This window comes from Pleurodeles waltl, chromosome 6 (genome assembly GCF_031143425.1).
Source record: "Pleurodeles waltl isolate 20211129_DDA chromosome 6, aPleWal1.hap1.20221129, whole genome shotgun sequence".
Taxonomy (NCBI): Eukaryota; Metazoa; Chordata; class Amphibia; order Caudata; family Salamandridae; genus Pleurodeles; species Pleurodeles waltl.
The window spans coordinates 1,232,608,885-1,232,622,409 of NC_090445.1; the positions used below are offsets into that span (position 1 = coordinate 1,232,608,885).

Consider the following 13,525-nt stretch of genomic DNA (forward strand, 5'->3'; position numbering starts at 1 on the left):
ATAATAAGATTCACCTCGATATATACAAAATTTCCCTACATGCCAAGCATCTAAAGCTATTCTCCCTTGTGTCTTTATTGCAGCAAAAGCATAATTATCTACTGAAGTCCTCTTATGTAACTCCTTTTCTAATTTCGCATTCATTTGTGCCCTTCTATCATCTGTGCGATCTAAAAAGCTTATTTCTACTGCAGAGAGGGAGCAGGTAAGATTCTCCCTATGAGCGTGAGCTGTTTCAAAAGGTAGCATTGGCTCGAAAAATTCCCTCATTATTTTAGCATCCCAATCTTCAGCAATCTGGCTTAGCTGCGTGATTATAGGAACATATGCAAAGGTAACATCATAATTTGAGTAAAAATACTGTATGTTGGTTTGACCATAAAATCTAGAAGTTACTATACTACATGTAATCCCATATGTAAGAGGCATGTGATGATAAGTCACCCCTTCGGTTACCGATGTCGGTATCTGTGTACACACATAACAATCTTTCGCATCCATAGTCTCAACATATTCTGTTTGCAAGCGATAGAAAACATTATACGAAAGTTATTTCTTATCATGCAAGTGTCTCTCATCTAATTCTAGTCTTTTCAGTGCGGTTAGTTCAGTGACAGTAACAGGAGCAAAAGTAGAAGCATCAATTTTCTCATTCTCACCCTTACCATGCATTGCAAGCACCATTATCATTATTATTAGTACACATGCACTTACCAAGCCTATACACACATATTTACAATATTTCTTTCTACTGTTTTGCGTCATGATCTGTATAGAATCAGAGAGCTAGAAGCACCTGTAAAAGAAACGATTTAGCAATTCAGTTACAAAGCTGAACGAGCGCAATGTTCACACAGTTTTCTTCAGAAGCCAAGTCACTTATCGGTTAGGAGCATTTGTCTCAATTCGGCAATAACTCAGTCTCAATTCGGCAATAACTCAGTTTTTTTTTTTTTTTTTCAAAGTTCAATAACTCACTCTCTCTTTTTTTTTTTTTCAGTTGGCAACGTTGTCTCAAATCGTGTTTAAAGTCAATCAGGTTTTCAAAGTCTTATCAAGTTAGCAAATGTCTCATCCGGTTTAGCAATGTCTCAGCTGGTTGTATCACGTTAGATTATAGCAAGCAATGTCATTTATCAGCCTTTCAATCAACAGTGTCCATAAAACTTTTCTTTTCTATTGGTATCTCTTCTTCTTCGTTCTCGAGGCTAAGAGATACAAATTCGTCAGTCCAATCGTCATGGACTACATATGCCCACTCAGGACCGGAATATCTTCTGTTCGGTATCCTTTTCCTTTTCAATTTTGCATCTCTCTTTGACTCTGCCTCACTGGTACTTTCCTCTTTGGTCAAGTCTTTTTCTTCACTTGAGGTTGGTACCACGACAGACACTTCTTTTCTTTTCTCTTTCACTTTTGGCCCTTCGTCATTCAATTTTTCTCTAGTTCCCAGTTTTACTGGCGATCTACTTTGTCTTTTCTTTGCACCGTGTCCATTTGATGGACCTGCGATCTCTTCTGAAGAAGTTTGAACAGTTTTGTTCTGTTCTGCCTTGTCCCCTCCTTCTGGGGAGACAATCAGGTTTTGCTTTTCTTTTTCTGTACCGTCTGCTTCTGGGAAAGCCCTCCTCTGATCAGGCTCTCCTGCTTTTTCACCCTTTTCGAGCCCTTTGTCACCGTTGCTTTCTTCAGGCTCTGTGTCACTTTCAGCTGCTTCAGGCTCTTTGTCACCTTCAGCTGCTTCAGGCTCTTTGTTACCTTCAGCTGCTTCAGGCTCTTTGTCGCCCTCAACTTCTTCGTCGCTGTCTGAGGTTTCTCCTTGGTCTTCCCCAAGTGAGTCTGTTTCTTCGTCCTCAGAGAATATTTCTCTCTCCTCTATGTCTGCCGGTTCTCTTCCAGTTCTGTTTTGCTCGGTCTCAGCACTCGACACTTTATTATCAGCTACTGGCAGTTTCAGCGCTTCAACTTCCTCATCTGTGGGGCACAACACTTTCTTTGTGTGACTGGCGTGAATCCAGTTGGGAACCCCCGCACACTTCACAGCGGTAGTTGTTGTCAGGATCACTTGGAAAGGGCCTTTCCAACGGGGTTCCAGACACGACTTCCTCACGTTTTTCTTTATCACGACCCAGTCACCTGCTTTCATTGTGTGTCCTGGACCTTGGATCGGTGGCAAGGTGGTTGCTTCCACCTGGTGAGAGAAAGAGCGAACCACGTCAGCCAGACCTTTGCAGTAGTCTAACACCATATCATCTGTAATATTCAAAAGCGCGTTTGCGGGAACTGCAGGAAGTCTCATGGCCCTGCCCATGAGAATTTCGTGCGGAGACAATCCAGTCTTTCTGTCGGGGGTGTTTCTCATTGACATTAACACCAAAGGCAATGCGTCAGGCCATTTCAAATTTGTCGATGCACATATTTTTGCCATTCTTGATTTCAGTGTACCATTCATTTGCTCCACCAGTCCTGAGGCTTCAGGGCGATAGCTACAGTGCAGTTTTTGCTCAATGATCAGCGCTGCGCAAAGTAACTTTATCACCTCGTTATTGAAGTGACTTCCCCTATCTGATTCTAAAGAGATCGGGAATCCGAAACGTGGTATCAACTCCCTCAACAATAATTTTGCAACTGTAAGGCTGTCATTTCTACGTGTAGGGTATGCCTCAATCCAGTGACTAAAAATGCACACAATCACCAACACATACTTCAGACCTCCATGCACAGGCATCTCAATGAAGTCCATCTGCATTCTCCTGAACGGGCCACTGGCCCTGCCAATGTGGCTCGCGTTCACAACTGTTCCCTTTCCTGGGTTCATCTGCTGGCAAATGACACAACAATGGCAAACTGCTTCTGCAGCTTGACGAAATCTGGGGTTAAACCAATCAGTTTTGAACAATCTTATCATGGCATCTCTCCCTAGGTGAGCCTGCCCATGAAAGAACCGCGCTAGCTGCGATAAAAGACAATTTTGTAAAACATATTTTCCCTCATTTGAAACCCATAACTCATCTGGTCTCTGTGTACATTGTGATTTAATCCAGGAAGCCTTTTCATCCTCCCTGACACTATTCTGTAATGCTTTTAGTTCATCCATTGTATCTACGACCTTTAAGGCAAATGCTTCAGCTGGTTCAAGCTCTGGCTCACTTATCGAATTCCATTCATCCCTGAGCAGTATACAGTTCAAGGCACAAAATCTTGCGACTTGATCCGCATATGCATTTCCCAGAGAAACATAGTCCTGTCCTTTTGTATGAGCACTACACTTTACCACTGCAATTTCGGCTGGCATTTGAATGGCGTGTAACAATTCCCTTATTCTCTCCCCGTTTTTCACCGGGGACCCTGAAGAAGTCAGGAAACCTCTTTGTGACCATAGTTGCCCAAAGTCGTGCACAATTCCAAACCCATACTGACTATCAGTATAAATGGTAACCTTCATCAATGTGGACAGTTGACATGCTCTTGTAAGGGCTACAAGCTCTGCTACTTGTGCAGAATAGACTCCTTGAAGCCAGGACGCTTCCAAGACACCTGTTACAGTACATACAGCATATCCTGCTTTCAAAATTCCCATTGCATCTCTTAAACATGACCCATCAACAAAAATAATTTGGTCATTTTCATCAAGCTTAGTATCCTTGATGTCAGGTCGGGGTTTTGTGCAAAATTCAGTCACCTGAAGGCAGTCATGCTCGACGTCTTCAGCGTTCTCAATTTCAGCATTTTCACGGGAAGCAAGGTTGCTGGATTCAACGTAGTGCACCTTTTCAGCTGCACATTCGGTGAGCCCAGAATTATTGTTTCATACCTTGTGAGTCTTGCTCCAGTCATGTGTTGAGTTCGGGAGCGGGTCAAAAGTATCTCCACTGAGTGAGGGACCATGACTGTTAATGGATGTCCCATCACTATTCCTTCACTCTGAGTGAGGCTGATACCAACTGCTGCTACGGCGCGCAAACACCCTGGAAGTGCTGCTGCGACCGGATCCAAAGTAGCTGAAAAATATGCTACTGGTCTGTTTACGCCACCATGGGCTTGGGTCAAGACAGACAAAGAACATGCATCACGTTCATGACAAAACAATGTGAAAGGCTTTGTGTAGTCAGGCATACCTAAAGCTGGAGCCCTGCACATGCATTCCTTCAATTCAATAAAAGCATCCATCTCATCTCCTTTCAGCTCAATTTCATCCAATGCATCCTTTTGGGTCAGTTTCAGTAAAGGCTTTGCTAGAGTTGAGAAGTTGGGAATCCACTGGCGACAGTAGCTCACCATCCCCAAGAACTTCCTCACCTCCCTCCTTGTCTTTGGTGGACTCATTTGAAGTACACTTGTTATTCTTTCCTTCATTATTCTCCGTGACCCTTTCTCTATCTGGTGACCCAAGTACTTCACTTTCTTCTGACAGAACTGCAACTTTGAAGGAGACACCTTGTGTCCATTCCTTCCCAAATGGTACAGTAGGGCAATGGTATCGGCTGTGCAGCCACTTTCTGTCTTAGCTTCAATCAGTAAGTCATCAATGTACTGTACTAGGACTGACTCGAATGGCAATTCTAACGCTTCCAAGTCTTTCTTTAAAATCTGATTGAAAATTGACGGTGACTCAGAAAACCCTTGAGGAATTCGACACCAACTGTAAACTCTGTCTAGGAATTTGAAACAAAAGAGAAATTGGCTGTCCTCATGAAGAGGCACCGAAAAGAAGGCTTGTGACAAGTCGATGACTGAGAACCACTCGGCATCGCAAGGGATTTGAAACATTATCACAGCTGGATTCGGTACTACAGGGCAGCATTTGACTATGATGTCATTTATTTTCCTCAAGTCCTGCACTATTCGGACCTTTCCACTCGGCTTTATTAGTCCCATGATTGGTGAATTACATGGACTGCTTAACACTTCTTTCAGTACTCCCTGTTTTATAAACTCGTCAATGAGTTGGGCGACTTTCATGAGGGTGTCTTGTGCCATGTGGTATTGTGGGGTCTGGGGAAAGGTTACATTGGGTTTTACTGTCACTTTCACTGGTTCCACTCCTTTCACCAATCCCACTTCCTTTCCTGTCATATCCCACACTTCTTTTCCGACTGTTTCCCGTAATTCAGCTGGAATATCTTCTTCAGTTAACATCGGAAGAAGGTAAATCAGAGGATATTTTTCATCGACAATTTCCATCTCGTCCCCTTCTAGACTGTCCTCTTCTTCCCCATCACTGCTCGTCTGAATTCTAATTCCATCGTACGAACACATAATCGAACATCCCAATTTGCACAATAGGTCTCTCCCTAACAATGCTATCGGGCTTGAGTCACATACCACAAAATTATGTAACCCTTGGTAGTTACCAATGCTGATTGGTACTGGATCTGTGATTGGGTTCGTCAGGTACCTGTTTGCTACTCCCACCACTTGAACTGTTCTCCCTGAGAGGGGCAAATTTGGTACTTCAATGCTCCTAACAGTTGAACGTGTGGCTCCTGTGTCAACTAAGAATGAAACACGATGACCCATAACTTTTCCCTCTACATATGGACCCTTTTGATCAACTTCCAAGGATGCTGCAAGCACACAATTTCCCTCCTCATCTGAACTTTCACTCTCCCATACATTGTTTATTCCACTCTCACTGTGTAATGGAAACTGTTGTACTGTGCCATTTGTATTCATCACCTGACTCGAGACCTGTGGAGGAACCATCACTTGCTGCTGATTCATTGGTGCCAAAGGTATTTGCATTTGCTCATTAGGTACCATGGGAAACTGCTGTTGCATCGGCTGCATTTGCGTCATCTGCATACGGGGCATTTGCATCTGCTGCGGCTGCATAGGCTGTAATCCTTGCAGCTGATTTATGGCCTGAAAATTTGGATTTGGACCTCTCATTTTCGGTCCCCTCATTGTCTGGAATGCATTGGCATCATTGTTTTGCTGACCAACACCTGCACCATCATTGGGCACTCGCGTTTCCAATGTCCGACAATTCCGCACGCGTGACACGGCATCACCCTTTTCATTGCCTGCATACCATTCGGAGTCACAACAGTATTCAAATCCGGACCATTATTCACAAAACCTCCTCTGCCTCTGCCTCTCGCCTGTGGCTGGAACACCATATTTCCCTGCAGTTGCGGCTGCAGTTGCGGTATCTGCTGTTGGAACCCTTGCAACCCTTGCAAACCTGTCTGAGCTGCTTTAAGCTGCATCATCATCACTTTCTCTTTCAACCTTTTCTGTTTCACCTCAATCTCGTCACTACAGTATTTCTCATAAGTCAACACTTCATCAATCGGTTTCGACTGCCAACAAATCAAATGCGTCTTTATCATCTGACTTATCTCTGGTCTCAGCCCTTCCACAAATCTAAACACAAAATGAAGCATGTCCTTCGCCTCTATTGTTTCCGTGCCACTGTAGTTCTTGAACGCCTTCAACAACCTCTCATAGTAACCATGAATCGACTCTTTAGCCTCTTGGGCAGTTCGATCAATCTTCTGCCAATCCACATTTTTCGCGGCAACCTTCGTCTTCAAATGCTCAATCACCTTATAGTACAAGCTCATCACCATAGGTGATGGTGCACCCGTATCCCTGTCTCTCTCTGGTTCACTTGTCGGCCATCCTACAGCCCTTTTGCATTCTTCCCACAAATCTGCCGGAACCACAATCTCAAAGAGGGTATTCAGGTCTTCCCAAAGACATTTTGCAAGCTTCACAAACCTATCAGTCTGTTGATACCATTCAATCGGTTTCTCTCTCAGTTTGGGAAAATCATCCGTAAAAGACTGAATGTCGCTTCTGTGCCACGGTACATGTATTAATTTTCCCCCTGCTGTCTCCCTCATTGGTAACATGGTTACTGCATCACTACTCTGTGGTCTTTTCTCCTTATGCTCTGGGACACTGTCTTTCTTCTTTTCCTTTTTCTTTGCCCACCTGCTTTCCCATTTGTCTAAGCACCTCCACACTTGTGCACTCTGCAGCAATTCTCTAAGGTGCGTCTTCATGCCTGCTGACCTCATGTGCTCAAAGTCTGTGGTCCTGAAATCCAATCTATAGCTCCTGCTCAAGTGTTTTGTCTTGTCTATCTCAATCCCATTTTTGTCAGCTATTTCTTGCAACCTTCTGTGTACCTTGTTCACTTCTCTCGTAATCCTGGGACATAGATACCTCAGCTCTTCTTCCGAGTAGGACTCTAGCCTATTCACACCCATAGTCCCTTCCACCAACTCTTCTGCTTCCATGCTCAACCTTACCCTATTAAGGTAGTCTTCCCCCTTCCCACTTGTTGAGCTTTGTGTGGAATTCAGACTGTTGAACCACTGTGTTAGCTGTTGCGCATTCAACCCCATCAGTGTAGCATTCACATCAACTGCCATTGATGGTTGCGGCAACTTTTCAGTGTTCGATGTTAGCGGTATCATCAGTGGGGGACTCGACCTCACCACTGTTGACTGAGCACATATGGGACTAAACTCCATCAAGGACCCAGATCCAGTTGGCAGACCGTTATCGGAGTTGTCTCTGGAGTGTTTTCTATGCACCTCCTCTCCGTCCCATTCTGCAGCATTGATCCCTGACCGCTCATACCTAAGTTAGGCTGGGTGTACAAAGGTACCGGTGGACCTACAGTAATGGGTAGGGTTATCGCATCTGGGTTCTGTCCATTCCCCAGGTTCTGAGGCATGTTCATTCCCACACCATGGGTCATCATTGCCGGCATGCCCATCTGACTCCCCGTCATCTGAGCATGTGCGATCCCCCCTTGCATCTGCTTTTGAGGCATCAAAAACTGAGTTGATTCAGCTTGTGCCAATGTTGGGTTGCAATCATTCTGTACTCCCATTACGGTTGGATCTAGAATCATTCCTGCACTGTTGTCACTGCTGTAGTACCTAGGGACCTGCGGCTGATAATTTTCTGCTGGTTTCAATATGGGCACATCTGGATATATTCTCCTAACCTGCGGTATCTGCGGGGTGAACAGTAAACTCGGGTCCTTAGATCCCGATGGCGTTTCTGAATTCGGAGTTTCATTATTCTGTACCGGTGCCGGAGGGGCAGAACTGGTACTTGGACCTTGTCCACTCTCTGCATAGGGTGGTGGACGGTCATTCAGCAATTGCATGATGAACTCCTCATCATCTGACTCTTCTTTTCTATCTTTGGAACACCTCCTATTTGTCTTACAGGTAGCTTTCTTGCCTGTCTCTTCTTCTTCCTTAGCAATTGCGGGAAACAATTTTATCCCCTGCAATACATCTGACCTCCACACCTTCTGTGCATTGTCCCACCTAGCGTCCGCTAGTGTCTTTTCTACCATTCTCATCCTGGTCTCGAACTTCTTTTGCTGTTGCTGTCTAGCCATTAGTTCCCAAATCGCTAGAGCCTCAAACTGTGCTGGCCTTGGAGGTACCTTCATGTCGTACTTCGCAAATCTCAAATTCTCTAGGATCCTTATATTGAATGTCCCATGGATCGGGAACGCTATGCTCCCATGTTTCTCTGTCAGTTTGTGCCATTGCTTTAGCCAAAGGCATGGAGCTACCCCTTTTTCCTCCATTACAATGTAAGCTGGTGTACCTTCGGGTGGCGTCTCCTCTCCTACGCTCGCTTTAATGTAAGACTCTCCCTTCATCGCACTCTTTAACGCTTTAAAAAATTTCATTTTCTCGTCTTTTATTTCACAAAAGTTGTAATCAATAGGTGACTTTAATTCCCGGAATACTCTTCGCTTGCCTTTCCCCTTCCAATCGAGCCCCACGGACTGCGTCCAATCCGTGCGCGACCCTTCCCTGCAACCAACCTATCCCAGCGCGGCTCCTAGTGACGTCACACTCACACACACTGCAGCTGACAAAGCCTCGCGGCTTGTCCTCCTTCACTCAGCTCCTCTCGTAACAACTTCTAGCATGTATCGCGAGCAACCAAAAATATAAAACAGATCTGTCGGTTTACTACAGGAGGGGTAACACAATCGCTTCAGGACCTTAGGGATTTTTCACTAGCCTCGGCAGTTATTCCATCTTTCTCGGTCCCCACTTCCGCAAGCAAATCTGACCCGCAGACTCTGCTCTCAACTTGTCAATGATCTATTCTAGTGCACTTAGAATTTGTCAAAGCCCGAAGTCGAAGTTTCTTTCACTCCCTTGACACACGTACCGACTCGTTGACCACGCCCGATCAACCTACTAAACCGACCAAACCACAACATAAAACAAGTGTCTCATACACTTTTCAACATACTCCGGAGTCTCTTGACCTCGCAAGGCCCGTCTCAACAACAACAACCACGTGGACCTTTTTCTGCACAAAGCGCCACATACACGTGCAGTTCGACGACTTCCCTACTCTCACACTCGGAGTCGCACCTCCGCTATTTCTATGAAGTTCAACGACTTCCCTACTTCTACACTCGGAGTCGCACCTCCGCTATTCTCTAAAATCCTCGCAACCTTTTCACACAATCTGCGGCAATAAGCTGTGCAAGCGCAAAATCCTAACTTCACTCATACCGTCACTAGTACCACCAACGCCGATTCCACACCTCCATTCTTTCCATTCGCAAGCTCCGAGATCCCGGGAAAGTCGCGGGGGACTTAGCCCATCATCATTCTCTCAATCTGTTTTACCCAAGAAAAATCTAATTCAACTTCTCGAGTGGGGTCTCAAGGTCGAAACCATTAATTCAACACCATGTACTTTAAAAGTAAGGGGTCCCAAAGGGCGAAACCGTCCTCTGCTACCATCTACTGATAGAGCGTTTCCAGCCTAACAATTTACCTGTAGTTGGACGCTCTTGGGTCGATGAATCTTTTGACCAAGTGGGACCCTCTTTACCCAGAAGCAATCAATCAAAATCAACAATCAATAACGAACATAAGCAATACCCTGATCAACATAACACTTAACAATCAATCCAGAAAAACATTTCGGCGAACCATGACCTTTCGGTCATGAATAACCACACCAGTACATGCAAAGTTAATGAATTTATTTCTCTATATTAACAAAGCTAGCACAATGTAGATGTGTCTCAACACCAAATGATATATGTAGATGAACATTAATAGCTGTCCATAACGACGAAACAGATGCAATCTATGCAGCATTTGAATAACAATGCCTTCTATGATGGCAACGCAAACCACTAAAACTACAATCTGTAATGGGCTAATTGCATACATTTAGTCAGTATAACAAGGTCTCAAATTGCATCGTGCCTCAAATGAATCCTCATCTAACCTCAAATTAGCATCAGCATGTGGGTCTTCATGCAAAACAATTTAGCAACATTAATTTGGAAAACTCCTAACTAGGGCTCTTATCAAAAATCAGCAGTTGGTTACCTAAAAAGAAAACACAATGCAATTGTACAATTTTCCTTTCATATTTACCAAATTCAATCAGCATTCAAGGAAGTCTTCGTCTCACAGGTACCGGATTCGATCAGCATGGGACGGGGGCAAAGGGGCAAGGTGGACGGGGCAATTGCCTCACAGCGGCAAGATAAGACTAATACTTCATGCAAAGGGACAAATCAAAGTTAAAGTCTCTAGGGCGAGAATTTCTTAAAAGTCTCTAGAAGACGGCAAAATGACGAAGTCAGCAAGATGGGCCATAATGGCCAATGTCCTGCAAAATGGCGGGTATGGGCGATGTCTCTCGTAATGTCTCTCAAAATGGCTGGTAAAGTTCGTAATAGGCTGTAATGGCGGGCAATGGCTGCTTTCTTCCTTGTGCACCTGGTTTAAATAGACAACAGTTCAAATCCAGTAGGGTCTTCCATTGGAGGGTTCATAGGTTAGCTTCAAATTGTCCAATCAAAAACAACAGTTCTCAAGCTTTTACTTAAGCATACATTATCCTTGGAGTCGGGAACGTAAGTTGCAACATATTTTACCAATTAACTCACTTTCAGAGCGTCCATTGTCTGCACCTGCAGATTGACCTTGGAGCGAAGAAGAAAATGCCAGGCTGGCACGAAACCTTAAAGATAAGCATGTGAACGATCTCACTGGAAAAGTACAGCTTCAAGCAAGAATACACGTTTATTTGCACATTGGAAAAATACGAGCATCTAAATCGTGAGACAAGGCAACTAGGCCAAAGCCTCCACTAGAGTTATGCTAAGCTAAAGCATTTCTAACAAGCGAATCATGGCACACGTTTACGATTATGTCAAACTAGTACAATTCTAATACATCACGTTATATGAAGCACGCTTATAAATGTTGGCAAACTACTCTGAGGGCACATTCGTCCCCGTACAATCTTATTTAGTTCGATTAAAGTCACACTTGATTATTGCAGTACTACGTTTATGCACTAATAAATGTAAAACCTTCATTTCAGCTTCATCAAGACCACCTAATACCAGGTATCCACATTGTTTTTATTATACGTTGTAATGGACTTGTAATGTGCTGCTACAAAGCAGTCTGTCTTTCTTCTGTTTTAGGTCCCAAAATATAAGTGAGACGAGGGATATTTTGTCACAGCCCATGGGTCACGTAGACTACACAGATGATGATTGTGTTAAAAGGGGAAGCGAGTTCCTTTCTAGGTCATGTTGTACTTTCGCAACATTTTTGTGAATCGTTCCATTTTATTTCTATTTAATTACATGTTCGTTGTAGTTGCACTCAGAGGCGCTGGAAGTAGGGGTCCGGGTGGGGCTGCTGCAGCACCCCCAGTAAAACTGCAGAACTTCAAAAGGAGGAATGAACAGTAAAGAGGCCTTTACATTTAGTTTTCATCTTGTCATTGGCTGTGAATTAAAAGACAGAAGTCAAGTACTTCTGACAAACCGATGCTTATTTTACATGAAGATTGGTGTTTACTTTTCCTTACCTTGAGTGCAAAGTGAGAAAGGTGACTAAGTGGCGATCTTGCTTATGTTAACGAAGTATAAGAGGAAAGGTTGAATTTAAATACTTGTTAATGAACTTTACAAATATTTCAAACTAAATCAGCAGCAAGAAAACTTCAAATCAAGCACTTTTTTTGTAAATCTAAGGCAGTGGTCTTCAAACTTTTTAATGCAGCGCGCCCCCCCCCCCCGTTGAAAAATAAAAATCATTGGGCCCCCCTCAGAATATTTCACAATTATTTTAGAAAGATGCCAATGTTTAAATATGTCTAAACCTATTTAAACATTGCAGTTACGTACTGTTACCTTTTTAAAACTGCAATAACATGCTTCTGCTTAAAACAAAGGCATTTTATCTGTATAATATGTCTTTTGGCCAGAGATTGGCGCCCCCCCCGGGATCACTTAAGGCCCCCCAAGGGGGGCCCGCCCCCCAGTTTGAAGACCTCTGATCTAAGGTATGGTGGAAACAAAGATTTTAATAAGATCCAAACTAACCAAAATACTTCATGCAAACAATGCACTAATTGTAAATTTGCACAAAGTGCAATTTCTGCATGTTATTGTTTGTATGCAACATAGGTTTAGCAGTAAAGGTAATCTTGGGCCCAGCTTCCAGTGTGACAAAACTAACACTTGCTCTTCCCCCAGGGAGGGAGCCTTCCATCTCGAGTGACACAAGGACGGATTCGTCGACGGAGAGTTACCACTGTAAACATTCCCACCACGAATCTATGGTCAGCCACTTCTCCTCTGACTCGCAGGGTACAGTGATCTACAATGTGGAGAATGATGCAGCTTCTCAGAGCAGCAGAGACACAGGTATCTGTATGTGATTGCTTCAAACACTGTTACAGTTCACAGCATGGTCAGTCACCACTGTTTTTATAGAATTCTTGAATGAAATTATGTTTTCACAATTGAAATAGCATGATGTCTCTACGGGGAAAACAGGAACGTCAGTTACATAGGTTGTTGATGATGTTGCACAAACATATCACACATAGACTACCAGGCACGTACAGAGGACGTTCGGCCAGGGCACAAGTCCTAAATTAAGAAGTGGTGGAACTAACTAAGTTTGGCAGTATGCAATGAACATTCCCAGGTGTGACATAGTTTCAACATCACGGTCCATGACCTGCCAGGAAGTGGCATCACAAGAAGTGACGTAAGATCTTAAGACTTCCAGCCTATACTTAGCAGGTCTATCATAAGTGCATATGAGCGCATTGAGAGATTTAGCAAATTAAGGCTGATTGGTACTTAAGTCTGTAACTTGAGTTCTCTGCCCTTTAGGAATTAACAGCTCCATTGTGGGTGACGTTTGGGACAAATTCACTATAGTAAACAAGCTATAGCTAAATGCTATAAACTATAATTGTGTATATCTAAACTTTAAAATGTATTAATCTGCATATCATTCTACCATTGTGTACAATGCAAGTTGAATACTGCATTTGGTATTTCAGTCCATTCTAGCAGGTATATTATTCTCTCAATCAAACCATATATACTGTGCACATGACAATGACATTGTATGTGGCTTTTGCCTGCCAGCCATACTCCGACCTCATGCACAAAGAATGAAAGACATAACATTTACCTTTAATGTAAAACAGGAGAAATAAAAAGATGCCCATTGTT

General features: G+C 43.6%; 1 protein-coding gene across 2 annotated transcripts in view; it reads left to right on the plus strand.

Moving 5' to 3' along the window:
* Positions 1 to 13,525, plus strand: part of USP54 (ubiquitin specific peptidase 54) — a 1,958,070-nt gene that overhangs the window by 909,017 nt on the left and 1,035,528 nt on the right. For both annotated transcript variants that reach the window (XM_069240548.1, XM_069240549.1), the window contains exon 11: positions 12,530 to 12,700. In XM_069240548.1, coding sequence (XP_069096649.1) covers positions 12,530 to 12,700 — 171 coding nt within the window. The remainder of the gene's footprint in view (positions 1 to 12,529; positions 12,701 to 13,525) is intronic.